This window comes from Ptiloglossa arizonensis, chromosome 4, assembly GCF_051014685.1.
Source record: "Ptiloglossa arizonensis isolate GNS036 chromosome 4, iyPtiAriz1_principal, whole genome shotgun sequence".
Taxonomy (NCBI): Eukaryota; Metazoa; Arthropoda; class Insecta; order Hymenoptera; family Colletidae; genus Ptiloglossa; species Ptiloglossa arizonensis.
In genome coordinates this window covers 5901586-5929079 of record NC_135051.1, presented here as the reverse complement: position 1 = coordinate 5929079, position 27494 = coordinate 5901586, and the positions used below count along the sequence as shown (strand labels likewise).

At 34.3% G+C, this 27494-nt stretch overlaps 1 protein-coding gene across 4 annotated transcripts in view; it reads left to right on the top strand.

Moving 5' to 3' along the window:
• The window catches only part of LOC143145818 (tachykinin-like peptides receptor 99D), an 89173-nt gene extending 64417 nt beyond the window's left edge, over positions 1-24756 (top strand). For 2 of the 4 annotated variants that reach the window (XM_076309571.1, XM_076309572.1), the window contains exons 3-6: positions 8837-9055; positions 11062-11212; positions 20669-20865; positions 21770-23143. In XM_076309571.1, the coding sequence (XP_076165686.1) occupies positions 8837-9055; positions 11062-11212; positions 20669-20865; positions 21770-22103 (901 nt within the window). In that variant the 3' untranslated portion in view covers positions 22104-23143. Of the gene's footprint in view, positions 1-8836; positions 9056-11061; positions 11213-20668; positions 20866-21769; positions 23144-23684 lie in introns of those variants that run through there. The other 2 variants (XR_012991772.1, XM_076309573.1) reach the window with 2 other exon arrangements.
• The last annotated feature ends 2738 nt before the right edge of the window (positions 24757-27494 follow it).

The following is a 27494-nucleotide window of genomic DNA, read 5'->3' as shown; positions in this document are numbered from 1 at the left end:
ACCATCGGTTATCAGTTGTCAGCACCGGTCACCAGGAATCGGTTTGCACTCAGGGTGGTCCACTGGGAAAGACATATCCAAGGAAGACGGGAGATAGATCCTAAAGTCGAGACCTCCGTCGACCTCGGAGGTTCTAGACAAAGAGAACAATTTCAATCATGGGAGGCCTATATATAGGATATATGTACTTACTTCCAAGGTGGAGTGGCGTCACAGATTAACAATTCGATGTTAAACCCAGTTAACAATCATCGTTCAAAGGCAATTCGTACCACGCCGAAGGATTATACAAGGGATATTTTATTTTTTATATCCTACAAAAAATTAATTAGAAAATTATTAAATATTCCACGAGAAAATTAAAAGTTGCCTCGTATTAAATAATACAATTCGTATCGCACGATAAGTAAATTCTACATTGATCAAACATTCGATTTAGAAGAAAAGAAATCGATCAACCGGTAATCGATTATAATTATCTTTAAAAATGGTTTTTTTTTTTTTGACCGAAAACTCTGCGCATCATAAATGGAATGAAATTCTTAATTAATTGAATATTCCGGTGGAAATTAGATATTTTTTCATTCCGCCCAGCAGCCATCTCGACCATAATTGGCAATTAGGTTTGATTAATTAATCCTCTCATTGTAGTCGAATCATCGAGAACAGATACAGAGGACCTTAACTCTAATCTCTAGCAATTGTAAAAAAAAGTTTATTCTTCGATCGTTTTTGCTGCTGGAATTTAACTCGATTTCATCAGCGATAAGACTATCACTGTACAAGCAACTGACTGACCCGTACAGCTAATTCGAACGTTTAGTCGCTGTCCTCTGGTATGTCCGCTTTTAGGAAAAGATGTTTTTGCCACAGTGGGAACACCTGTCTGACTCGGCAGAATCTGCTCTATTGTCAAACGTCCAAAGTCATGTTCACGCTTGAATAGCTCGGGGCGAGATTCAGAGAGAAATGGGGCGCCTGTTTCGGTGGCGTCGATCACTTTTTCTCTCTTCGGTCGTGCTCACCGAAAGTACACAGAACTGGTTCTAGAGTCAACTCCACGGCATTGCATCTTTCTCAATTTTGTCTCGTTTTCTCTGATAATGCTTAGCAGAACTAAACAAGAAGATGGAAAGAGCTTCGATTCTCTCGAGCGATCCGAATTGTAATGTACGTACGTATCTAAAGGAAGATTGATGAAACGTTAATTCTATCTACCGGCCTTTGAACTTTCACTTGCGACGATCTCACTTTCGCGAAACCTGGTATTACCTTGCAACGAAGGTTTGTTCTTCGAATTTTGAATAATCAAGATGTAAAATTAAATTTAATATTATAACGCAACAAATCTGTGACACGTACGAATGAATGGAACTGAAACATTCAGTCATTTCGGACATTTTATTTAAACGATTGATTCATATTATATGTATATCAGAGAGTGTACAATAATATTAATTGTTTCCTATTCTGCTAATTTTATTCCACATATTTTAACGGGTATTGTGTGTTCTATCGTATTGAATATTATTATTTAATCGTCGTATTATATATTGATTGATTTTTAACTGTTTCCGGTTGGTAAATTCCGCATCCTTCAATAACTGGTCATGCACGAAGTGTTTATATATGGAAAGCGTATGGGCGGAATGCACAAATTACTATCTGATTAATAGCCTTTATGACACTGAGCTGTAAACGAAAAATTCGAATTTGTAGAACACAAACAGCTATATCCGTTTTCTTTATACGCAACACACCCTGCATTTGTTTAATCTCGGTAATTACTGTTCGTAATCACGTTTCGGAATTCGATCTTGCATAGTCACTTAACTACCTGTTAAAGCTTATCTATGTCCGAAAAGTGTTGCTAAAAAAAAACATTTGTTTAACTTTCCCGAAGGTGCTAGTTTAGGTTGCAGATTGCACGTGTACACGCGATAGAGACACGAAACCTGAGCTCCGATATATAGTTACCGTACAAGCAATAACAAGGCAGAGTTTAATAACCCGGTTGTTTACTTGTCCAAAAGTTGACGCTACGATGGCCTTTATATCTCAATTTTTCAAACAGAGAGGGAACTTACGAATACACAGCGACTGTAAAAAATTCAAGGTATTCAATCGATGATTTTGAATATCGAATAATATTGTATGAATTTGGTTATTCGGTCAAAAATAAACCGTAGTACAAAAAAGTAATTAATTATTACCCATTGCTGCTGAAAAGAAAATAGTTAAAGAAACGTATATTGGGAACAAAATTTTAAAGATCAAAAATTTAAAAATTTAAAAAAAAATAACGATTTTTCAACTTTTTTGAGTGTAACGAAAATACTTAATGGTCCGAATTGTAGCGAGAGAACTTTACTATCATCGCTGACAGTTGCTCCACACAAATGGTTAACAATTGTTAAATGAATCGGAAGGAATTGCAAAACTTTTAAATTACTAACGATCGAAATAATTCGTTTTCTGTTTTATTTGATTTATTCGACACTTTAAAGCGAAAGGGTAATTAATTTAATAAGATAGAGACGGAAACTACCGAACAATGATATAAACCGCAAGGTAATAACATAAATTCAAATTTCGCTTCTAAGAAGTATTTATCCATTACAATAAACTTATGTGTCGACAAGTTTTTCCTTCCTTTTCGTCGCAATGAATTTCTATCAAATACACGAACGACCGAGCCTCGTCTATGCTTAGATTAAATAGTTAGACGTTAAAATTACATTGAAATTAATTCAAATAAATGAAATAAAAAATTACTCAATACATGTAGCTCCGATATATGCACGTATCAAAGAACAAATGATCCTATGATGTTCGAAAATGACGTTAATAAAGCATATCTTGTTTGAAGACTTCGTAACTTTTTGGTTGTAAAAAAATGATGAAAAACCAATTCCACGAAAAACGTGACGAAATGGATGCATTATTGTACTCTAGCTTCAAAATACTAAAATATCGATTAGTGGTATCTATTGTACGCGCAATCATCCTTTACGTCAGTCATTCTTCTGAAAGTAGCGCATCCGACGGTTTCGCCGTTAAAGCAGATAAATCACCGAGGCAGATCGGTCATAATATGATTCAAAGTGTCAAGTGTAACCTGAATAACCGTGGCGCGAAGTGCGATGTCAATCAAATCATCTTTGCCGTCGATGAACTTGTCGATGCCGATCGAAAATCGATACATTGACATTGTTGCTTAAAATGTGTTAAACAGCACGCGATACCATGAATAACGTTTTTGGAACGTAAATAGAATTTGGCAGCGACACCCGTAATCGAAGAACGATATTGAACGAATTTATCGTACGAAACTCAAAAGGAGTAAAATGTAACGTTCGAATGGCTCTCTCTGTTAGGGAATGAAAATTAAATCGGGTTTAATTCCTTGAACCCCAGAATTCAATTAAAGATCCAGGTTCCAGTACGACAAACACTTAACTTGGAGCTCGTGGCCATCGTAGCAAGAACCTGTTGATATCAATCTATTGCCTGCATTAAGTAAACTGTGACAATGTAAATGTTATTTTCAGTAATGTCACTCGTAGAGAATTCAAATAATTATTTATCTTATTTAACGTATTTATTATGCTAGTGTATGTGTGAGTATGTTATATATTATATAAGATTGAAAAAGAAGTGCATCGATGCAACTGTTAAAAAGTGCAGCAATTTAAAAATATTCGGAAACTTATTTCCCAGGTATTCGGTCGTTGAATGGTTTTTATCCTCGTACAAGCCGAACACATAAATAAACAGAGTATGACGATCTGTGGAAATCGAAATTCGAACGCAAACATAAACCACAACGCGAATTTTAATCAAAATACCTATGGCGCTATTTCCCGACAATTGGAGAACCGATTAAAATTCCGATGCCACTGTCAGTGCCAGCAGTCCGTTCGATTCGAGAAAATATTCCGATACCGAAGAGAAACCAATACGTGAATCTTAACTTTGGTTGACAACGAGTACGTAATTATTGCGGACGAATCGCCCTTTTTCACTTTGAATAGAAGTTAAGTCTCGTGTCGTCTGACAAGCAAAGTGAATAGTTCATTCATCGAAAATGAGTAAGATGGAGCAACAGCGAATGAGTATCGAATTGACAGCATCCGATAGCTCGCAATTGAGAACGATAAGACATGTACATGTGATAAGTCATCACCGACTAATGAAAACTAAAAACTTGATACAATTTTCTGATATATCTTCACGAGTATATCACCACTGGCTTGGTAAAGTGTTTTTCAAAGAAAATGAATACAAATACGACCTATTTCGAACTATTTTTAATTACTACTCGAATAATTTTTGAAAAATTGTATAATATTGTATAATTAAACAAAATTAGAATGGAGTCGTGTTCGGGGCTCATTTTTATCGGAAAAGCCTCGTCAATCCATTGGTAATATTCTTGTAAATCTACAATGACAAATGTAACTCTTAGCTCAAAGTTCTCGCGCTGAAGAGACACAAAATATAATAATAATAATAATAGTAAGAAGAAGAAGAAGAAGAAGAAGAAGAAGAAGAAGAAGATAATTTGAATATAATGTGTAAAACAAAGATTCTAGTAAATTCAGTAACGTACAACTGAATCTTGAAAATAAATTGAATCGTTGGACATTCGTAGTTTACCTAATACCATGAATAGTTTGTTTCTGCGGCACAAAGTGTTTCACCGCAGCTATTCGAATCCGTCAACAGACCAACGCACCACAACTAAATTTGAGCACGGATTGAAACACAAATTATAATCGCAATGCCAACGTTGACAATACTACTAACAGGAATAGAAACCCTTTGATCCAAAATCGACGTTTTACCGTAATCGTGGAACAGAGGGTATAAACACTTTTATCCTTTATCGAGAAGGAAATTTAACGTGAGAGAAAATTACGCGCAAGAACGACGCATTTGTAAAATTCGAAATTTTGACGACCAGACCTCGTGAAAATATTCGTAGATAAATTAACGAGGGAACCAAAACGAAAATAGAACAAAAGGCGGAGTGCATCGCGTACCAAGGGCGCCTCTTTAAGAAACATTCAGCTGGTCTGAATTGATCGGATACCTTGTTTCTAGGGCATGGCTTGCACAGAGTTACTAAGTACCAGCGTGTATGCGCGTCCTTGGGTTGTCGTCCAGAAGACATCAGAAAGTTTGCAGAAATTTCAGGTCAAGATATCACCTACACGATGTAACGAGTTGCGAAAAGCTGTCGTTCGTGAAACTTTCACGGATTGGTAGCGCGCGCTATCGAATTCCCACTGTTTACGTCCACGAGTCACCTTGCAATATTAAACGATGAATGAACAATTACGGCAACTCGCTCTACACGCGACGTGAAAATATGCGTCCAACGATCGCGAAGAGAGTTATTAGTCCCGCGGAGTTATTAATGCAGACGATTAATTAATTTTACTTGCTCGAGAGCTCGCCGAAGCCGTGTTCTTGACAGAGAGAATAGAATAGAATCATTTATCTTAAAGAGTGTATTACTAGCCGGTTCTGCACCTGACAGAATTATAACAACATCGCGCTACCATCTTTCAAATTATTTACACGAAGATGTATCTAATATATTGCTAAAATTATTTCTCGCCTTGCGCGCTAAATTCCAAACTCGTAACTGTAAAGTGCCGAGAAGATTGGCGACACTTGAAGAGAGTGTCTCGAGATGGAATTCGATTTATCTTCAAGGCTCGAGCTGTCTTTTTATCCATGGTATTCGAATTAATTGGATAAACGTTAACATACATCAACGAATGTGACATACAGCCGATTCGGTGCACATAATGCTACAATGAGATTAAAGATCCATATACCGTTCGGTAAACGACAGCTGGGAATTGCAATATAGTTAGCTGAAGATAAATTACGCGTCGTACAGATACTCGTATGTCTCGTGTTCACATAGCAAACTGAAACTCTATCGTTATTGTTTATCAAATGCTCGACGCTGTGTAACTTCTGATTGAATCCTATCGATTTAAATGCACATTCGTATTGGATTGTCAGGAACGGTTTGTAAAAGAGACATCGAATTTTCTTTGCGAAGGATTGTTGTCCTAATTTTACCGCAGATCGTTACAGAAGGGACGTGGACGATTTGTGGCCCCCAAAGATTCACATTCATGTCAGAAGCACGGATATGGTCAACCCGTGTACATCCTAAACACGATTCTGCTTACGATAGATCCGACATTCGACCGACATAAACCTTTTGTCGTGAAACTTTTTGACCTGCATTCTAAACGCTGCTTAAGAATCGTTGAATAGTAACGACGGTAACCATATACGAATTATTTTGTTGTGAATATCTATTCGAAATATCTGTATCAATTTTACAATATCTACTCTGGTCTGAAAAACTGTTTATATGTAACTTAGGTACAAATAGAATCCTTTGTATGTAGGAGGTAGAGAAATATTAAATACGAGAAGAAAGGATATAAATATTTAGACGGACAAAAAATAAAAGAGTGAGTTTAAAGAAAAGGGCGGTAAGAAGGTTGTATGCAGAAATACAAGAAAATAGATGAGTAAACAGTCTGAAAAGATGAGGCCAGGCAGAAGAAGTGATAGAAAGAGTAATAGGGGGAGTATATAGAGATACAGAAAAAGAGAAGACGTTAAAGAAGAAAGAGGGTACCAGAGAAAAACTATAAAGGAAAAGATAAACAAGCAACGAGGAAGCAAACATAAAATGACAGGAGAAGAAACTTTGAAATTTGAAAACTGTTGTAACAACTTTTCGAAGTCTGATATATATATATATATATATATATATATATATATATATATATATCTACTGTTTTTAAATTTGATTTTACAAGAAATGGAACAATAAATATATACACGAAACTTAAATTGTTCGGTTAAAATCATTTTACTGACATTTCGTCTGTACAAAATTTTGTAGTAGCGATTATATCTGACAAATAATATATGGTATAAATTCAATATTTCATATTTTTTAGTATTTTCTTCAAATACGAGCTCAACGATAATTCTTATTCATTTTTAAACTTGACTATCAAGTAATACAATATCTGTAAGATTATCGTGGACTTTAATCATATTTCTTACAATACAAAACACTTATAGAGTGTACGTAGACTTTTATAGCTAACCGTGGCACCTTATACGTAACGCTAGTTACAGGAGAATCGAATTTCTGTCATGCATGATCGATCGCTTCTCTGTTATGCTTATTTCGCCAATATTCGAATAAAAGTGCACGAGCAACTACTATCGCGATATCGCGCGAACTACCTATGATTGCGCAAAACCCTTCTTCCATACAATTCTCAGGATCATGGTAATATTCGATAAAAGCGTCGACCATGTTTTTGAACGAGACACCATCGAGTTGCCGTCGAATGAAATCCAAATGGTGAACAAAACTGATCGAAAAAAGAAGCCAGATCCAAAATTCGTGCCACCAAGTAAATGGAGGGGTCACCTGGATATTAGAAAATAAATTTCGCAAACTACTTTATCCGCTTTACTGCTCGACCATCCTTCTTCGGGCCAACCCTCGCCAATTCCCTATTTGTCGAATGGCGGACGGACGCTATAAAAGTTTCCACTGATTTTCCTCAATACGAGGTACAAACCATTTTCCAACCTGGTACACCTAACCTTTGTAAAAATTTGCCAGAACTTCATCTCTCAAAAGAACTTTTCGAACGAGTCGGTGAATTCTCAGACCGTTGCTTCGCTATCGTTGGAGAGAAAAAAGCTGATACGTTTGAAGCTGATTTATTACCGCGATGCAAGATGATCATCGCCTGGAAAATTTGCGGCAAAGTCTGCCCCGCGCAAAATCTCATCTCGGTAACGCCCACCTAGAACCACGGCGTGTGAAGAATTTCAATGAAATTGAGTGTAGTATTATAATTACACCGTGATACTGCTTAGCGCGTAGAAAAAAGAAACTAGTCTCCGATAATTTTGCATACTTCGTCGAATTTTACAGGCACAGATTAAACCGATCTTCGATTTTAAGGTGTATTTATACATGAGAAAAGAAACGAGGACACTTCGCGAGGGATCCCACTTGATGGGAAAAGTTTCTATGACAGAAAAAGAAAAAACTTGTAAATCTTTCGACAAAGAGAATGGTTGACTTCGGAAAATTGTATTACCGGCTTTCGGAGACGTAAAGTTTCAAGGAATCCAACCTTCTCCCTATGGATAGTCAAGTTTCTTTATTTTATTGCCAGCTATTTTTTATGAATCACCTGCTAAAGATTAATTTTCCATTTTCTGGGGTTGAATTTAATCTGCTGTTAGGGTGTTACCCATACTTTTGTACGGGACTTCGAAGATACACTGTAGGTGTATTCTGGATTAAAATATTTATAAAAATATTATAAACTCACAAATGGGCGTTACACCTCGTTGCGTTACAATTACAAATGAATAATGTATTGGATCAAGAATATATTTACTTCAATACTTAATTAAATCGTATAAATCTATGAAAGATTACAATTTTGAAAATTTTTATAGAATTCCTTACAGGAATTTTCAATCTTGCTTCCCTGCACTATCAAAATTTGACTATATTTAGATATTAACACTAAGAATCCTTTAAAATATCAGCTCGATATTGACACCAGTGGTAATAAATAGATAATTTTATATCAACAATACAAGGTAGTGATACAACATCTAAAAGACATTATACGTTTAGTCAATTCTATAAATTTCTTTTATTCTGATATTTTTCACATATGGATTTGCTCCTAACAGTTTCTTATAACCCAGAAACAAGTTTTAATTGCTGACTCGTGTTTCAATGCAGATACATGGCCATAGTGAACCCGCTGAGACCTCGTATGGGCAGAAGAACCACACTGTGTGTAGCAGTCGTCATTTGGTTCGTAGGGGCTATACTATCATTACCGATGTTGCTATTCTACACGACCTATACACAGAATTTCGCGAATGGCGAAGTGCGAGTGATCTGCTACAGCGATTTTCCCAACAGAGACGACAATGGACTTAGCTACGACGAATATCTGTGAGTTTATCTTAATTACTGTAAAGAAAGTTTTATCCTTACTATTGTACATATTAACTATAATCATGTCGAAGAAAAAATCGAATACATTCACTTTTAATCATTTATTTGCACCGTGTATTTTATTATATCTTTACGAGATATTATCGATGAATTGCCGAAGTCTTCCAGATGAAAATAAATCTAAACACTTATCCCCTTTGGACAATTTTAAATTTAAATTACTTGAATAATTTTTACAAAACTTGTAAAATGTATCATGTATAATTAAAAATAGTCCGAAATAATTATATTACAATTAATAATACATGAATTTTATAACAGAATTTTCGCGTCAAACTGTCGGTGACAGATCGAGTTTTAACAAAATTATTCTTTTCGTCCTGTCATTTCCAATAAAAGCATTTGCTATTTTAAAGACCACCGATGTCGATAAAATTTTTGCCTTTCGAATAAATTTGAAATATTTGTAGACTTGATATGAAAATAAACATCGATCGGATATGATTCGTATTTCTCCAAACAGAAAGAAAAAACAAAAACATGTGTATTGCACGTGTCCTTAATAAATAATAATTTGATCAATGTTCATAACTGATAAATCTTTCTTCTCGTAACTGTTTGATACTAAAGCATTATCGTGTACGGACCCGGAACGGGAAATGGTTACGTCGATATTCGAGGCAAGCTAAAAATATTAACCGAGATTTGCAACGAGCAAAAATTATCTTTTAATGAGGCTACTAACCCTCAAAGGTAACGAAACGATCTACAATTTCTCGATTTAATGGTTCCGACCGGATACTCAGCATGAAGTCTCATTGGCGTTCTGCGCCGTTACCTTTAATTACAGAGCGGAACTGATAAAAGTGTGCTTTGGAGTCTCATCGTGCTATCGCACAAAGCTCTAAGCATCCTTTTAACTCGGTCGCAAAACTCCTTCGAACCGAAATCGTTTAAGCAGTTCTAAAACGGTTCCATGTTAAAACCCATCTTCTCGTATACTTCGTACGTTTGTCTACTTGGGTTATAATATGAGAATCGATCACAAACTGAGGCCACCTGCTTCGTCAAAATTTGTTACTTCAACGTATAGAAAAATCAAACTGTACAATACGTTCCACGTCATATTGATTTATTTTGCAAGAACAAGCGACAAATTAAGAATCCGTATCTCGTTTACGTCGAGTGTTCCGTATAAAATTGATTCGAATATCGAAATATATATCAAAAATTATAATCGCCATTAATTTTGGAATTTCACCCTCTCGTTTCACGTATCTTCGTTGTTACGATTAACGAACGAAATAATGAATCACGTTTAACAACGCACTGGATGTAATACCTACGGTATTGCTCGCCTCTCTGCTTTGATTAAACCGCTAGACATTTCTCATCTCAAATTGCATTCTCCGTAACGTTGTGGTTTTAACAAGCCATAGTTTTGATCATCTTTTCCGCACTCATTAGCAGGACATTCAGCCGATTTAAAGGCAATCATGCTGCTTCTTCGCTTAAATGCTTCCAAATTTTCTGCCGAGTCTATATTGGAATTAATCAAGCGTATTGCATGTATTTACTAGCAAACAATGACAAACATTGGTCATTTTCTAGTAATAATAATAATTGATGCAACGAACCAGTACATACACAATATTCACGCTTTGTGTAACATCGATAATAATAAATACAACTTTGTTTATCAATTGTACTATATCAGTTGGAAATTGTAACTTGGGGGAAAAATTTCCCCTATGCACTATATCTGTTATTCAAAATAATTCAATATCTATGATATTTGTTCATAATTTTTAAGATAGTCATTTTTTTCTGGAAGACCAATCTGTATAGAGGAGAAAATATTGCGATAAAAAACTTATTAAGATAAAAATCTAGACTTTTAACGAGAAATTGCCGTATTTCTCCGAGAATTCTTTTTGTAGATGTACATTGTTACTAAAATTAATAATGTAATGTTAATTCACTTCGATGTTCTCTGTTCGCAGATACAATGTGATTTTTATGATACTAACGTACTTTTTGCCGATTGGATCGATGACATTCACATATGCCAGAATTGGTTTAGAATTATGGGGTTCGCAAAGCATTGGTGAGAACACAGCAGGCCAATTGGAGAGTATACGAAGCAAACGGAGGGTATGTGGCAATTTCATTAACAATTTCATAGATTTCGATGAAAAGATTCAGTAATTGTCGTGGGAAATTAATTAAGCCATTTACACAACTGGAAGATAAGAATGAAGATGAAATAAACGATGAATTTCCCTTAAGAGCAAACGTATTTGTTGCTGTACGTTCAGTATCTATGAAAAGGAAGCAGCCTTAAAAGGGTTAAAATTAGAAATAACGCAATGTCAACAAGGAAATATAAATGAAAGCTAATATCCCAACAAATAGCGATACCTTTGTGATAGAGGTAGATTCCAAAATGTTAGAGAACCTCAGACTAGAAATAGAATTAATTTTTATCAAAGAATGAAAATATGTGGTTCTATTAAAACTAAACATTACTGATTTGTTAACTCTGATCAGAAAGAACTTGAAACAAGAAAAATAATGTTGTTCCCGTTCATCATGTGGAACCATTTAACTGGTGAACGTTTTCTGTATCTGCGGATGCAAGAAAAATATTAAAGAGTCTATCTTTACCTTGTGAAATTGAATACCTTATACATACAGGATAAGGAAAAATTCGTGATACAGTCGATAATAGAGTAATTTTTCAAGTATAAAATAAATTGAAAATGTTGAATAAAATATTTTCATACGCGGCTTTGTTCCTGAGAAAATCGATTTTGAAAATTCTATGAGCGTGTATTTCTAGCGCGTCTGACCATTACTCGTTATTTCTACTTGTTTTAATGTTACTGATCGTCATTGATGATTAAGAGGATGGCATTATATAATTTTTCCTTTGTTCAACTAACTGATACAGATTAAAATAGATAAAACTTAATCACTGTCAATGTGCATAAACCTAACACAAGTAAAAATAATAAGTAATTTGTCAGACATGTTAGTCGAGTCACTAAATCGCACGTATACTCATCTAATTGTAATTAAAACTAATGTTTAATATTTTACTGTTTCATTATCTGGTAAGAATTTCCAGGTTTCACCGTTTTCTCTCCTTGTTAATAACTCCAAGGATTTTTAAATACCGCAATAAGTATCGAGTAACAACAGAAAGTTAACTCATTGCCAGGCATTGAATCGTTCCCTGTTTAACTTTTAGTTAAAGTCCTCATTTCACTGAAAAACTTCTTACTTACGTTTGTCATCGCGATAATAATTTGTATAATTAAGATGGACAATTTTTTATATACTAAAGTTGTGGGTTAAGTGATAAATAATCAAACAACCTATTGTTTTTGGAGAATAATAAACAGAACAAAGAGCCTTATGGAACATTGCAAAGGAAAACAAAGAGAGGTGGGAGAAGCAAACAGTGAATAAGAAAAAATATTATTTTATCATATACGAAAAGGAGGATAATAACGAATGAAGAAAAAAAGATAGGTATTTCTTCCTTTAAATGCAATCTTAGCATAGATTCGCCAGAAATTATCGTATACACGATAATTCGATAATTTAATTTATTCTCTCCTCACATATCTCTGTTTCTAAATTTTTCTGGAGCTTTAATTCACCTTGGATTTATAATTTATCATCGGGCAATATTACACCGTTGCTCTTTTAATAAATAAATCGAATAAAATATAAAGTTACGTCTCTCTTTCTAAATAGTTTACTCACAGTAATATCAAGTTCCATTATTACCGTGGCAATTGTAATGTACCAGTACTCTCCAGCGGATTTTTCCAATCTGCTTTTAAACGATTTGTGAGCGGATAAAGTAATATCGATTGCAAGGATACCATCGTGGTGGAAAAAAGTCACATCAATGATTAATTTCAAACGTGAGTCGCAACAATGTCTAAGCTTAGTGTCCAAACGCAACCACAAACCAGCGAAATGGTATTATAGTATATCTGACGCGTAAGTAGAACACCGGTTGGCAGTTTGAACGTTAAGCCACGCTATAAGTCGTAATTAGAAGATCTACCAGTTGTCCCTTCTTTACGGGGATTAGGTATCATCTCCCAAACTTCGGGTTTAACTTATGGTATACCACTCCGAATAGACTTGCCTGCTGACTCGTCTGTACAATTTTCCCACAAGGCTCGACCAAGATTCTTAGATCAAAAAGAACCATGAACAAGCAAAGTTTAAATTTTGAAACAACTTTTTCCACTGTTTTGAACAGTATTAACCCGTTTATGTAATTGCAATTCTATGCGATTAAAAATTGAAAATAATTCAAACGGTAATATTACACATCACACGGTAAATATCGCATATTTGAATTCGTTATTATTATTTCACGCTACAATATAAGGATACGTAATATATAAATTAGAAGGGAAAATTTTCTGAAGAAGTAAAATGACCTAAAACAAAACGAAAACTATTTACCTAAAGATATAATAACGAATATTACGTGGTATATCGTATCTTGTCTTCTGTAAATAATTGTGTCAATCGAGCTACACACAATACTCATCTTCCTCGTTTCAAAATACACGTTTGATCAATCATTCGCCAAATATTGAATATTGGCATCAAACATCAAATTTAATCACCGTTTTCAACTTACAACATAGCGTCCACAACTGAATTATCCTACAGAGCCATGTTTATGTTTATTTTGGTGTTTTCAGTCGCTCGTTCAGAGAATAACGGGACAAAATCTTTCTCGCACGATTCAATCATAACGCTTCGAACAGAAAGCTTTAAGTAGGAAATTGAATGCTACCACCGTAAGCACGCCCGTTTCAAGTAAAAGCTCTATTAGTTTAATACGACAGCACGTAGTATCGAAATAGGAAGTTTCTTTCAGAAGCTTAAGCTCTTTTTACATTATATTCCACAACGTATACAATATAAAGTGCATCCTCTTAGATAACTGTACGGTACCAAATAGTATTATACCCTCGCGATATTATAGCCATTCTCTTGCTAATAGTCGATTACATATATATATATATATATATATATATATATATATATATATATATATATATATTCTATAATTCTCCAGTTCCATGTACCATATGGTTTGAACGGTTGAAAAATTGAAATTTCAATCTCAGGGTGCAATATCATCCTAATACATCTACTATATGTAATTTACATGTGACCAACTATATCTAATTCTATGAAATTCTCTAATTTATTATTAATTATTAATCAGACCTTTTGTATTTTCTTCACAGACACTTGTTATGAATGTAAAGATAGATAAGAAGATCGTTCTTCTCTTCTAATTGTTATTGCTATACTTTGAAGACTGTAACTACTGAGTTTACTACTTACTTGGAGCAGAAAGTATTGCCTGATCAATGTCACGAAACTACTATCACCACTATACTTGGCTAGCCAATTGTTTTATCTCTCATCGCGTCACTATCGATCCATGTTCACTCCACCAATTGTGAATTATTTTCCATGCAATGAATTGAGAAATTTTACAGTAAGCCATTAATCACTTGTGTTAGCATTTAACTGGCGACAGCGCCGAGCAGACTCGTTCATTTAAACGGAAAATGTTCAGTGCCAAATGTGACCGATATCAAATAAAAAATTATACGGTCTTTAAGTAGACAAATGATGTTACTTGTGAAAAGATTACTTGTTTGAATGTTTGACTACAAAAATTAGTATCTTTGGTTAATTATTTAATATTAATTGTCTACGGTCTGTAAAATTACTCCACACTAAAAATTCCAAAAAGAATCCTCCCAATGGCTAAGAAAGAAATCAGAACACAGAAGAAGATTCATAAAATTGTAGAAACGATAGAAATCGTGTACACTGCGATATTCGTTGCTAAAAATAGTACTTGTGGAACGCGAGAACCAGTGGTAGCTAATTTTTTTACAAATCGAAGAGATTGACGCCAGATCTGGTCGGGGATGTAATTGAATGAATGCGATGAAAGCAGGAAAAAGGTTAAGCGAGTATTCCGCGCACGAGTACGAGGAAATTTACAATTCTCGCCGAGTAGCCAAGTGGTTCTATTGGATTACGATTAAACAGTAAAGAGCTTGTGTTTTCCTTTATATATGAGATCGTTGGTCTACCTTGGCATGCAAGTCTCGATACCGTGTTCTTCTGGTCAATGTTTTTCCAGGTATCCGTAGAAAGACTCTAATGTTTTTAAAGGATCGCATACATAGATATACACTGCTGAGCATAATATTGGAGCAACAATCTTCGATCTTTTTGTAAATAAATTTCTTTTCACATCCGTACTACTTTTAAAAAATATTTGATCGTGCATCCGGTGCAACAAAAATTTAGTTTTATTTACCGATATAATCGTACCCTTGAACGATTTCAATAATTTACTCGTAATAAAAACGTATCTAAGAATATTTTAAACTTGAACAGTATCGATAGAAATATTTTTATTTAACCTGCGTAGTTATATGTTTTTTATCGTCTACTACGAAGTTTCACTACAGAGCTCCTGAGAATTTTGTTAAGTCTCGATAACTGGTTACTGAACTGGTTCTTCGTGCAAAGTCACCTTTACACGATAAATCTTTTTATAGTTCCCCATAAATAAAATATTTCTCTATAACCCCGTAACAAAGGGGACAGAAAAAATTTCTATGTAAATACAATACGCGCGTCTCCGTTCCATCGCGACGATAATTTTGTTTGGAGCAATAATTTTATTCGCAGCTTAGAAATTGTTCTCAATTTTAAAATGCAATGTATGTCGCTCTTCGGACTCGCTCTGTATAAACGAGAAGCCGTAAAACTTTAACCTCAATTGGTCGAATGGAATCAAAATAGCCCACCCACACCGTTCTTTCAAAGTGTCGGGTCTAAATTGACTCGCGACGAAATCAATTGACCACTCAAGGCCACTAATTTCTCGAAACCGTTTGCCAATCCCCACCATTCCACGTCTCGCTTCTTCGAGCAAATCTATGAGCGTGCATACGTAGAAGACACATCTGTCATGATTCGTGGTAGCCTTCAACGACCAATTGGTTCAATTGGGTTTGAACCGACTTGTACGCGCAGCAACGAAATTTATTCCTTATCGGTACAACGTGCCGTCGAATTTACAAGTCACAATTCACGAAACTACTGTTCAGAAAAAGTGTGCACTCTGCTTCTTGGTCGCGATCAAATCTTGTTCACAACGCGACCGACTTATCTCAATTGGATAAAACGTCCAGGAGTAAATTGGGTAAACAAATACCATTACCCGTCGCGCGCGAGTATACTGTAAGGGATGATGGTCGAGCAACGAAACTACCGGATAGTTTTGCAATTTCTGACGAGAAACCCCATGGGCGAAAACTAAGAAACTGAAGTCATCAGTGTGGAAACGACCCTAGGGTATTGACGGCCTTGCAGAGCGCGAATGCGCCCCGGAAGTCTAGTTACACGAGTAAGTACAACCGGAGATGGCCGAGATTTTCACCCGGTATTATTGGGAAACAGTACGTTTAAACCACTGTGTGTACGTAATAACACGATCATGTAGTTCTTATAGCTAGACAGTGATGAGCGATGTTCGCGATGAAGAAGTTTAAACTGAACTTCTCAAGGCACGGAACTCTAACTTCGAGGTGATCGCCTCAGAGTCCCATTAACTATTGGACACAGTTTAAACTACTTACGTAGTAAGCGCTGGTTCAATACCAAGATCTATCAATTCCCATTTTCAAGTGACAATATTGATCACGGAATTCGAACATGGTGATCATCGTTTACCACCGTTTACATTTATGCAACGTGGAGGAGTCGAATTTCGAAAATGGGAAAATGAATTTCATCCACTAATAAAAATTGAAATTCGTACGATTTGTTACATTCGTAAGAGCATTAATAATAATTTGATAAGGTTTTCCCGATTAAAATGAGTCCAAACACGGCCTAATTTCAGATTATTTTTTCTTTATATGTAAAACGAATCATTTTCGTATTTCGAAAATACGTGAACGCTCAATCCTGAAAGCTGCATTCAACTGCATAGGCTTAGATACAGACAGTTGAAATGCAATGTGTAATACTACACGAATTCTACAGACATGTCACGAATGTTTCACGAGCTCAACTGGAAATCATTGGAATCTGTGGTATGCTGTCTGTTGCTACGAACATCTCGAACGTACAAGTAATTCCGGCGGGTGTTTAGTCCCAGGCCAGGTACAAATAAATCTAATGCAACGCATAATGCAACGTAAACTGCACGCGTTCACGTATCATGCTACGAATCATTGAAATGTGTATCGATGTAGTAATATCTGCGTGGAAGTATTGCCAATGGATAGGTGAGATTTTTCCGATACAAATTTGTACAAACATGACGTCGTTTGGACAACTTTGAGATACTCTCAGAATAATACACAACTCATTGGCTCAATTGCAAAATTATGTAGAGTAAAATCATTTTCAAATAACTTGATTTAATCTCAAAAGTTTTCTCGAAGAATTCAATCTAAGCCTCTGTTATAAATCTTCAGTTTGTGCTAACAAAGAATCTATTTTTGTTTCGTCGGCCATTGTCACATATACGTGACATCCGTGCCGCCAACCATTTAACTTGTCGAATTTATTTAAGTTCCATTTAATAATATACCTAGAACCATCGTATGCTTTTGGTCTTTATAGATCGTTGGTATTTATACATCGTTCCAAAAAAGCTGCTCAAAGTCGTTAATTTGAAATTGCTCGGTGTTACAACTTCAGAAACAATGTTTAGTTCGTTGATGGAAACTCGCACAAGTTAATCACAATTTTCAGTTCACATGAATTCATAATTCTGGAATATTTTTTAATAAAAATTTACAGGGACAACGAGAAAGCGGTTTAACGATAACCGTTTGTGATGGCAATATTTAAATACTTGTAAAATGCAATATTTAAAAATTTCGAATAAAAAAAACAGTTTCGAAATTATCGTTCGGTTAGAACACACGTGAAAATACGCCAGAGACAAATAAAAGTTTTTGCACGAATGCTCAATTGTCAAAGTACAGAGAATGTTGAGAACGTCATTTAAATCATCGTTCTCTGGGGATTTGGGATTATAATTTTTGTTATTTTAACCTCACGGTGAAAGTCTTTCTTTTATACAATCAGATACAATGAAAGTGGTGATATTGTTGCTTTATCTTTACTCTTGAAATTTTTATTAAAACACCGTTGCACGCATTCAGTGTTAAACCATGAACGAAGACTGCAGTTAACCCTCAGCACGAACACTCAACTTTATCGAAAACGAACGAACCCATTTGTTGAATGTAAGTACATCTTTACACGTTGCATTATAGTACACCGATTCGTACCTGGCCTTAAAAGCGTACAGCTTTAGAACACTTACGAGCGCGTAAAATCGAATTGGGCAATGATAATACAGTAGAACACCGATTATCGGAAATAATTGGGAGTAAAGCAAAATATTTGTAATAATCTATGCACAGAAAGAAAAAGAAAAAAATAATAATAGAATAATATGGAAATCAATTCCTTTGACTGATAATTATTTAACTGTCGCGAAAAAATGTATTCGAAATGAAGACGGTATGCTTTCATCGATGAATTGAAAAACCGTTTTCTAAAATGTACAATAACTTCGAACGATTTAAAATGAACAACATGGCACAGTTTTCTGGATTAACTGGCATTTATAGACCAAAGTCAGGCACGCGAGAATGTTAGGAATATGATTAGAAGAAATTATTATTTCCATAATTGATCGTACAGAAAAATACAAACACTTTGAACAAGCTCTCGTACTTAAATGGTGGCCAAACAATAATACAATCTTTTTAAACCTTCACATTCAATTCTATAAAACAATAAAACAGTAAAACTACTATTAAAACTTTTTTGAAGATTTTTAACGAAAATTAAAAGTTTAACCAATTTTTTTAAACCAGTAGATTATTCTTTTTTCAATCTTTAGAAGATTTTCAATCTTTACATCGTTCCATGTTATTCATGTCTATGGCGTGAATGATACTGGCAAATATAATATATAAAAAGTGATATGTACTATCCTGCAACATTTTTTATGCCATCAAACTTTCCAAATCTGACAGAAAGCTTTTTTTAAATAATAATTAATTGAATTTATGCAATTTACAGATAGAAAACTAATCGCTCGCGAACAAAAAGTTTATAAGCGTATTCGAGTGATAAACTCGGTTAGGAGCGAAATCGTCCGTTGGTTAGTAGTTCCCCTTTAATTCGTAACGCCCTACAAGTGGAAGAAATGTTTCACAACCAATTCAAAACTTGTTCTAGAACTTCAAGTAGAGACTTGTTTAACGAAACGTAAAGTACTCGAAAGTAGTAACTAGTACGATAAAAAATATACATAAAGAGATTTGAGTACCATCAAATAAAAACAGTAAATCAAATACAATTTTAATAAAACAATATTTTAATATTCAACCGATACAACTCGTGTCTATATTTTCAAATTATTTATTTTTACTCATTCTTTCGTGTACTTTGATCATTTTTAGGTACTATTTTTGGAACTCTATTATTCGTTTTTAATATATCGGTACAATCTTTAAAAATTTTCGATTACCACTCCAGACAGAATTTCATCGACTGAAGAATCCGCATCAGAAAGGAGAATTTTAAAAATCGGTAAAAGATAAGAGAATTCTAAACCAGAGAAGAAATAGGAAATATCTCGAATATGCGATGTAATAACATTCACTTCTTGTTACGCCGCTTAATTGGTCCTCAATTCAGCACCGCTTGAATTCATTTTACGTTCGGATAAATGCAAGGATCACTGCTCTGAGATACGGAAATTTTATTGGCAATTTTTCAAGAACGTTAAACTGAATGCGACTAAAACACTTTCACATTAGTCAAAAACGGTCCACTCGAACTATAGTTTTATTAACTATTGAAATTTTTTATTTCTGTCTCTTCTATTGAACATGCACAAAAGATGAGTGCACTTCATACTTTAAATCATACAAAATCTATTTTCAATTCGAATTTCGAACTTGAGATGTTCACTTACTGGCCGTACATCACAAACAGCATATATTATAATTAGACATTTAAATACAAAATGACTAATGGATAAGATGTGAAATGCAAGAAATACAATAAAACACAACTGATACCGAACCTATTTAATGTTTTTTCAATGCTCGATTGTGGAAATTTGAATCAGTTTTCAACCTAAATCCAAAAAAATTATATTGAAAATTTTCATACATAAATTTTAAAAGAGTGTGCTATAAAAATAACTGTGCAACGATTATTTTATCAAACTTCCCCTAGGTTCACCATGTTTCGACGTAAAACCCTACATTATCTTACAAATAATAAATTGTTTAAATAAAAATAATCTGTCTCATAGAGCATTTTCAACGTTACCTATTTTTTTTCCATTATAATAATGATATCTGCAATCCTATAAATATTACACGGTATTCGTTACAAATGTGAAAAGCAAAGCTTGGCAAGCGTGTCGAAAAAAATACTAATTGGAAATCTGCACATTTAATTGGAAATGTGAACTTGTTTCAGGTGGTAAAAATGATGATCGTTGTGGTGGTAATATTCGCAGTTTGCTGGCTACCTTTTCACGTGTATTTCATCATTGCATCCTATCTACCCGAGATCACAAACAAACCGTACATCCAAGAAGTTTTCTTAGGGATCTATTGGTTGGCGATGTCTAACAGCATGTACAATCCCATAATCTACTGCTGGATGAATTCCAGGTAAAATATTATTCTGAAACAGCACCACATGGAATTTCATTCTTTTCATGATTCAAAAACCATGTAAGTTCATTTAATGCCTCGAAGATCTCAAAGGTTCTCGACATAGGTATATTTAATTTACTTTCTTTCTTCTAATTTTCGTTTACCACTTTCCACGTTGTAAATTATATCATAATGTAAGTTATATATACTTTTATAAATATATATGCACAATTATATTGTATTGTATACATATAACGTATAATGAAATATAGTTATTATATGTACATACAATACGATTAAAATTTGTTACGTAACATACTTCGAAGAACCGCATGAACCGTCGAAGAGAAATGTGTATAACATTGGTTCGTCAACATACTGAATGTAACGGGTGCCAGAAGATTGATTCGAAAATAACCATTTTCCGGAACCGCTTTACACGTCATTCACAGGAATTGTTTCCGTGCAATTTACCATACACCGGTGTCATCGTTTCATATCGAATAACTGGAATACAACGACTAGCAGTAACGAACAATTTTGTCACGGTAGCTCCGTAACACTCTTAGCTATATACATACATTTGTATATAAAAATATTAATAATTTAGTAAACTGAAATATGTATAGTGAACTTATGAACAACATTTACGACAAAATACACTTTTAAACCCCTTTCTTCGAATCAACCTGAACAGTTCTATCTCTCACCTTGAAAATCCGCTATAAATTTATCAAAAATGTACAATTAAATATACTTCAAATACAATTCAAATATCCTTACACACTCGTACCCTTTTATTTTCCGTCTAGATTCGGAAAAGACAAAGTTTCTCGAAACAAACAACCTCGCTGCTCTAATCTTTCATTTTCGATCAAAACGGTTTAATCGATACTGAAAGCGGACTTTTATCTTTCAGATTTCGGCGTGGATTCGCTCACTTCTTTTCTTGGTGTCCGTGGATACGCATTCCCGCAGAACCAGCGTTATCGCGATCAGAAGCCGTAACGTCTCGGTATAGCTGCACCGGAAGTCCGCAAACGCACACCAGGATGTCACGGAACGGTACGTCCTCCTGTACGTCCTCGGAACGTCCTTGCACTACATCGTCCACGACACCCACGAGCCAATCACGCTTCGAGCACGACGCCGCCCAAACGGACAAACGAAACTTTTACATAGATTTGCACGACCTCTCGAGCAACGTCGCCATTGGTGATACCAATGTCGACGTGAACCGCGATACCCACTAACGCAGAATTTGGCAATAATCGATTAATAAAAGTAATCGTGACTACGACAATAATTAATCGATTAACGAGTAATCTTGAATATAATTTGCTAGTCAACACCTTCAGTAACGGAACCGGAACAACGATCCTGAAAAGGGAAACAAAACGAAAGATCGTACGATTTGATTCTATTTATATTATTACACAAACGGTTCAAGATTGAACTACGAGAACCATCGAATTTATCTCGAACGAATAGAATAAAGGACCATTCCATTTTACTTTAAATACAGAAGTACCATTATTCAGGGCCTAAAATACAAATGTAGTAATATTTTAGATGAAAAAGTGCCTTCGTCGAAAAAAGTTACTACCAAAGTTATACTTATACAATTAACAACGATACAATAATAATAAATTATTTAAATTATTTTTTTATTAATATTACTAGGTGAAAAATATTGGAAAGTAAAGATAACATTTAATACCATTGATACTACTTGTATTTTCCCTATGCCATTTAATCGGAATATACATTCGTACTGACAAAAGTAATGTAATAATAATCGATAATAAATTGTCTATATTATTTAAATTAAATATAAAACTGTTTACCACGAGTTCTACATATTTTAGGCCCTGGTTCTATTTTCATTGAACAATATTCAAAATCCACGAATAACATATGGGAGCTTGAAGTTACTTTGTGTTTGACAAAAAAGAGGTGGTGTAAATAAATCTTCGTTATAGACAACAAAGTGCAATATGAAAATCGCAGACATTAGAATATGATATTCCTGTCTCGGATCAATTCAAATTTCGATAAAACTTCCCAACTTCCTAAGCCACGTGAAATAGGAAACGGTGTAATATTAATAATAGAGTCTTAAAATCATTTTTTACATTCAAATATCCTAGTCATAACCGACAATAACTTTAACCCATTTGTTAGTTAAAAGTCGTATCGACTACTTTGGAGTCTGTTACTCCACCTCATCTTAACAAAGTAAATGTAAAACATATTAACTACAATATTAATAAAAAATTCAAATATCGCACTAGTAAAAGTAGATGGAAAGTATGTGTAAACATATATATTTTTGTTTATACTTCCAACTCTGATCTCCCGTATACAATTAATGAATCGACTTTCGCGCACATTCCTGTACATTAATATTTCATTTTACAAGGAACATTCGCAATGTACCTGACGTTGATTTTTACACGATACCTGACGTCGATTTAAATAATGCAGGAATAATTAAACGAGAAAATATTTTTCAATCAAATTAACAATTCAAAAATATTCAAATACATTCATATGTATGAAATACATCAAGGTATATTTTTATTAAAAAGAATTTTTCTTTAAACTTTCTTGTATCTCGAATTATTTACCATTGAACATCAAACACTTGCAACATTGAAGCGTAACTTCATCCCTTGCACCTCAGTTGTCGCTAAAAAGCAGCAAGCTTTCGTTAAAATCGGGGTCGGACACCTCGCAAATGTTCCTTGTTAAAATAAAGTATGGTGCAGTAAAAATCGATATGCATGAATCGATATACCGTTGCAAACAAGAGCTATTTCTAATTTCAATAGGCACAGCACGAATACCTTTGTACCTGCAATCATCTAGAGGAGGAAATGATCGTTTTCTGGCTCATCATCGAGGAAGAAAATGGAAAGATACCTCGCAAGCTAGAGGGCACGTATCATGACAGGAGGAGGTAAATCCTCAACAACGAGTACATACCTGGATATAAAAGTACATATCCTAAGCAACCACCTGCCTCAAGACTCAACTGATGCAAGAGGTTCAGAGGAGAAAACGCTGATTCTCCTTCACTACTCGAGACCCATTATTAACCAGAAAGAAAGCTCAAATATTGTTGACTTCGCGCGATATGAACGTTAACTATCGGCTAAAGACTAATTAGAATTTCTGTTCGGATGTAAATATCATTGAATCGAGCTTCAAAGCGGTGTGATGACGACGGATAATCGCGCTAAAGTTACTCCACGGCTGCAAATATTCCAATGTTTATTTAGTAGAAACACGCGATACAAACGTAAATTTTGAATCTGCATTTTCTACATTATTACAATGCACAGAATTAGAAAGTAATTTTGCTATTATTAACGTTAAATCATCAATTCTTATTCGTTTAATCTATACATAAACAATAACGGACCAATAATCTACTTATAAACATTGTTTCTTCCCTAATGAACGAGGGTTGAGAGACATCATAAACAATTGATATTGAGAATGTACTATATACTACGATATAGAGATTTAATATTATTATTTTGTTTGTGGAACATAAGGTGCTTAATTAATTAATACCCGTGTTCCTATTATGTGTATGAATAATCGTAAGAATCCATATATCGAAGAACATTAATTTTCATTGGACAAAGATATTTCCTACTTCAAACTACCGTTTTTTAAAAAACGAAACTGTACTGCTATATTCTGAACAGTACATTGTTACTCTCATGCAATTGCATCCTGATCATTTCATTTGATTGTGAGATTTGTTATAACTTCAAGAACTAGACAAAATTAATATCTATACTTACATTTTACTTTTTCAATAAGAAAGTATATAAATTTGCATATCAGTGACAATATTTAATAAGAGTGGAATACCTCAAGAAAATTTGTAGTTAATTCTTATATGTGTACATATATATTGCTAGACTATACTTCCAATTTCTTAATAACCTATCATGTACTTTATTGTGTTTTTATTAATATCATAAAGCATCAACTACATTGCATTTGGAAGAAATTAATCTAAAAAGAGTTTATAATCTATTTTTTTTTTTTTTTTTTTTTTTCCACTTAAGAAAGGTATATAAAGTGAAAAACTAAATACTGACTTCTTTATCAACATTTAATCATGAAACTGACTAAGTTTATGGAAATGAAATTTATGCTTATTCACAATATTCAGAAAGGTAATATCTTTGGTACCAATTTCTGTGTAGATCATCAATTATAATATAATACGGAGCAAAAATACTCTGGGAAAAACAAACGCTTTTTAATATACTAGTTAAGTGTATATATAGGCATCACTCTATTGAATGTAATGAAGATAATTATTAATAAGATAAAAAAATGATTATGTTGTTCGATATGTACAAAAGTATGTTAGCATTAATGTAAGAAACTACTGTTTTTGTTTATATACAAATATATCCAGAGTTTAATTGGTGCAATATGGTGCTTCTGATATAAGTAAAAACAATTACATTGGAGTACAACAACGTCATTCTCTTCATGAAATTTCGAAGACACGTTACTTTTAAAAAATTTCATATACTTAATCGAAATGGTTTCCACGTAACTTTTTACGTTTTTCCCAATATCTCCTAATTTCATAGTTGCTCAAATATTTAGAACAAATGACAACAAACAAGTACATTGTGATTTTGGTTTGAGGAACAACTTTTGGTGTGAAAGAACGAGCAAATGTTACTGATTCTGAAGAAACTACCCTGATGAGAGTTTTAAGGTAAGAAAGATATTTAAATGATATTGAGTCCCTTTTTATTACAATCTTGAAGAAATATGAATCTAAGTTAGTAGAAAGACATATTTCCGGGATTGAAACTCAAAATTTAAACGTACAAGTGATTGCAACAGGCAATAGCAAATGCAACTGTTGCCCTTGATATAATGAATCATTTATAATGAAGCTTGAAAACAGTTCAAGTATGTTTTGATTGCAAATCATTAATATATCCACCGTACATCTTATAAAATTATAATGATAATATATTTTGTGTTTTCAGTTGCATAAAACCTCTCTTGTTCGACATGGTTTGATGGTGCTGGGACCAACAGGATCTGGAAAAACACGTTGTATGTGGGCGCTCATGAAAGCTTTAACAGAAATGGGTATGCTACACAAAGAAGTTAGGATGAATTCAAAGGTTGGTAGTTTCTTTCAATCGTACCAAACTTGAGTAATCCTTTAATGCAATTAACAATTTTCGATAGGCTATAACGTCTCAGATGTTTGGATATCTTGAGGTTGGGACAAACAATTGGACAGACTCAAACGAAGAAAACAGACACCCTGTGAATAGACTTGGACCAGCCAAATTGAAAAATTGAATTCGGTCTTTAAATATAACAAGACTAACTTTAGCGAATAATGGTCGTATTAAAGTGCAAAACCAACAATTGTAAATTTTGTGACGTCACATTCATTTGACAGTATCAATAGACGCTCTACCCCTAAGTAAAAAATTTTCTTCTTCGAGAAATCTCCAAAGAGGATGGACGTTCGACTTCAGATCTGGCACCTGGTTATTTTGGACATCCCTAACCGAACTCTAGGTAACCACTACTGACCAATGACTCTTTAGCTAAACAGAACCACAATAATATACAGAAACGAGCTTTACCGACTTTTGTCATTCGATCGAATATAGTTCCTAGAATCACCACTCATAGACGAAGAGGTCATACCACATCATTAGAATTTTACGAGATCAGTATTCTTTCTCACGGTCCTCCCTACATTTTATCTGAATTTCTAATTGCTAGCAAAACAATTAATTATCTTAGACATTTTCTTTCAATTCGTACACCCAATACGTCTATGGTAAAACGTTTCACTCAATATCGCCAACGTTAAAAGTTACAACGAAATGGCCTGTATATAGGCAAAATATACACGGACAGAAAATACACGACTTATCCAACGGGAATTCAGGTTACCCAGCCTGTTATACCGACCTCAAACGGTATCAGAGAATTGTAGCGCACTCTGCGTTCAGAAATGTGTTCTAGACACAAGACATAGATTAGACACTGCAGTCAATGCTTTCCCACGGAGCTCTGGTATTCCCTTACCATCGAAACTATCGTTATCGATAGAGAAACGAATGAAACTTAAGCGGCACAGGAGATAAGAATTGATACTATGTACGTTAATTATGACTTATCCGAAAATAATTCAACTTGAAATCAATTTAGATTCAACGGGCATTTTAAAATTCCACATTAGACATTGAACGAAACCTATGCACATACAAATACATTCGTAAACTAAAAAAATAATGAATAAACCGTAGCCTACACTACATACGCTACAAACGGATTCATCAGACGATAAACAATACAAGAAAACGATAGCAGCCTATTTGCTAATATTATTTGCCATGTAATTAATTATTGCATCACAATGTTACTCATAATGCGATGATTAGTTACATAAAAAACAATATCGATTGCCCAGGTCTCACCACGTGGAGGTTGCTGCTTTTGGAGACCCGCCCTAACCCTGCCCAACCACCCTCCATTTACACAGAATTTTGATTTACTTCTTTGCTAATATACGATTCAGCAACGATCGTGTTTAGATCGTTGTTCGAAGAACCAACAAACAT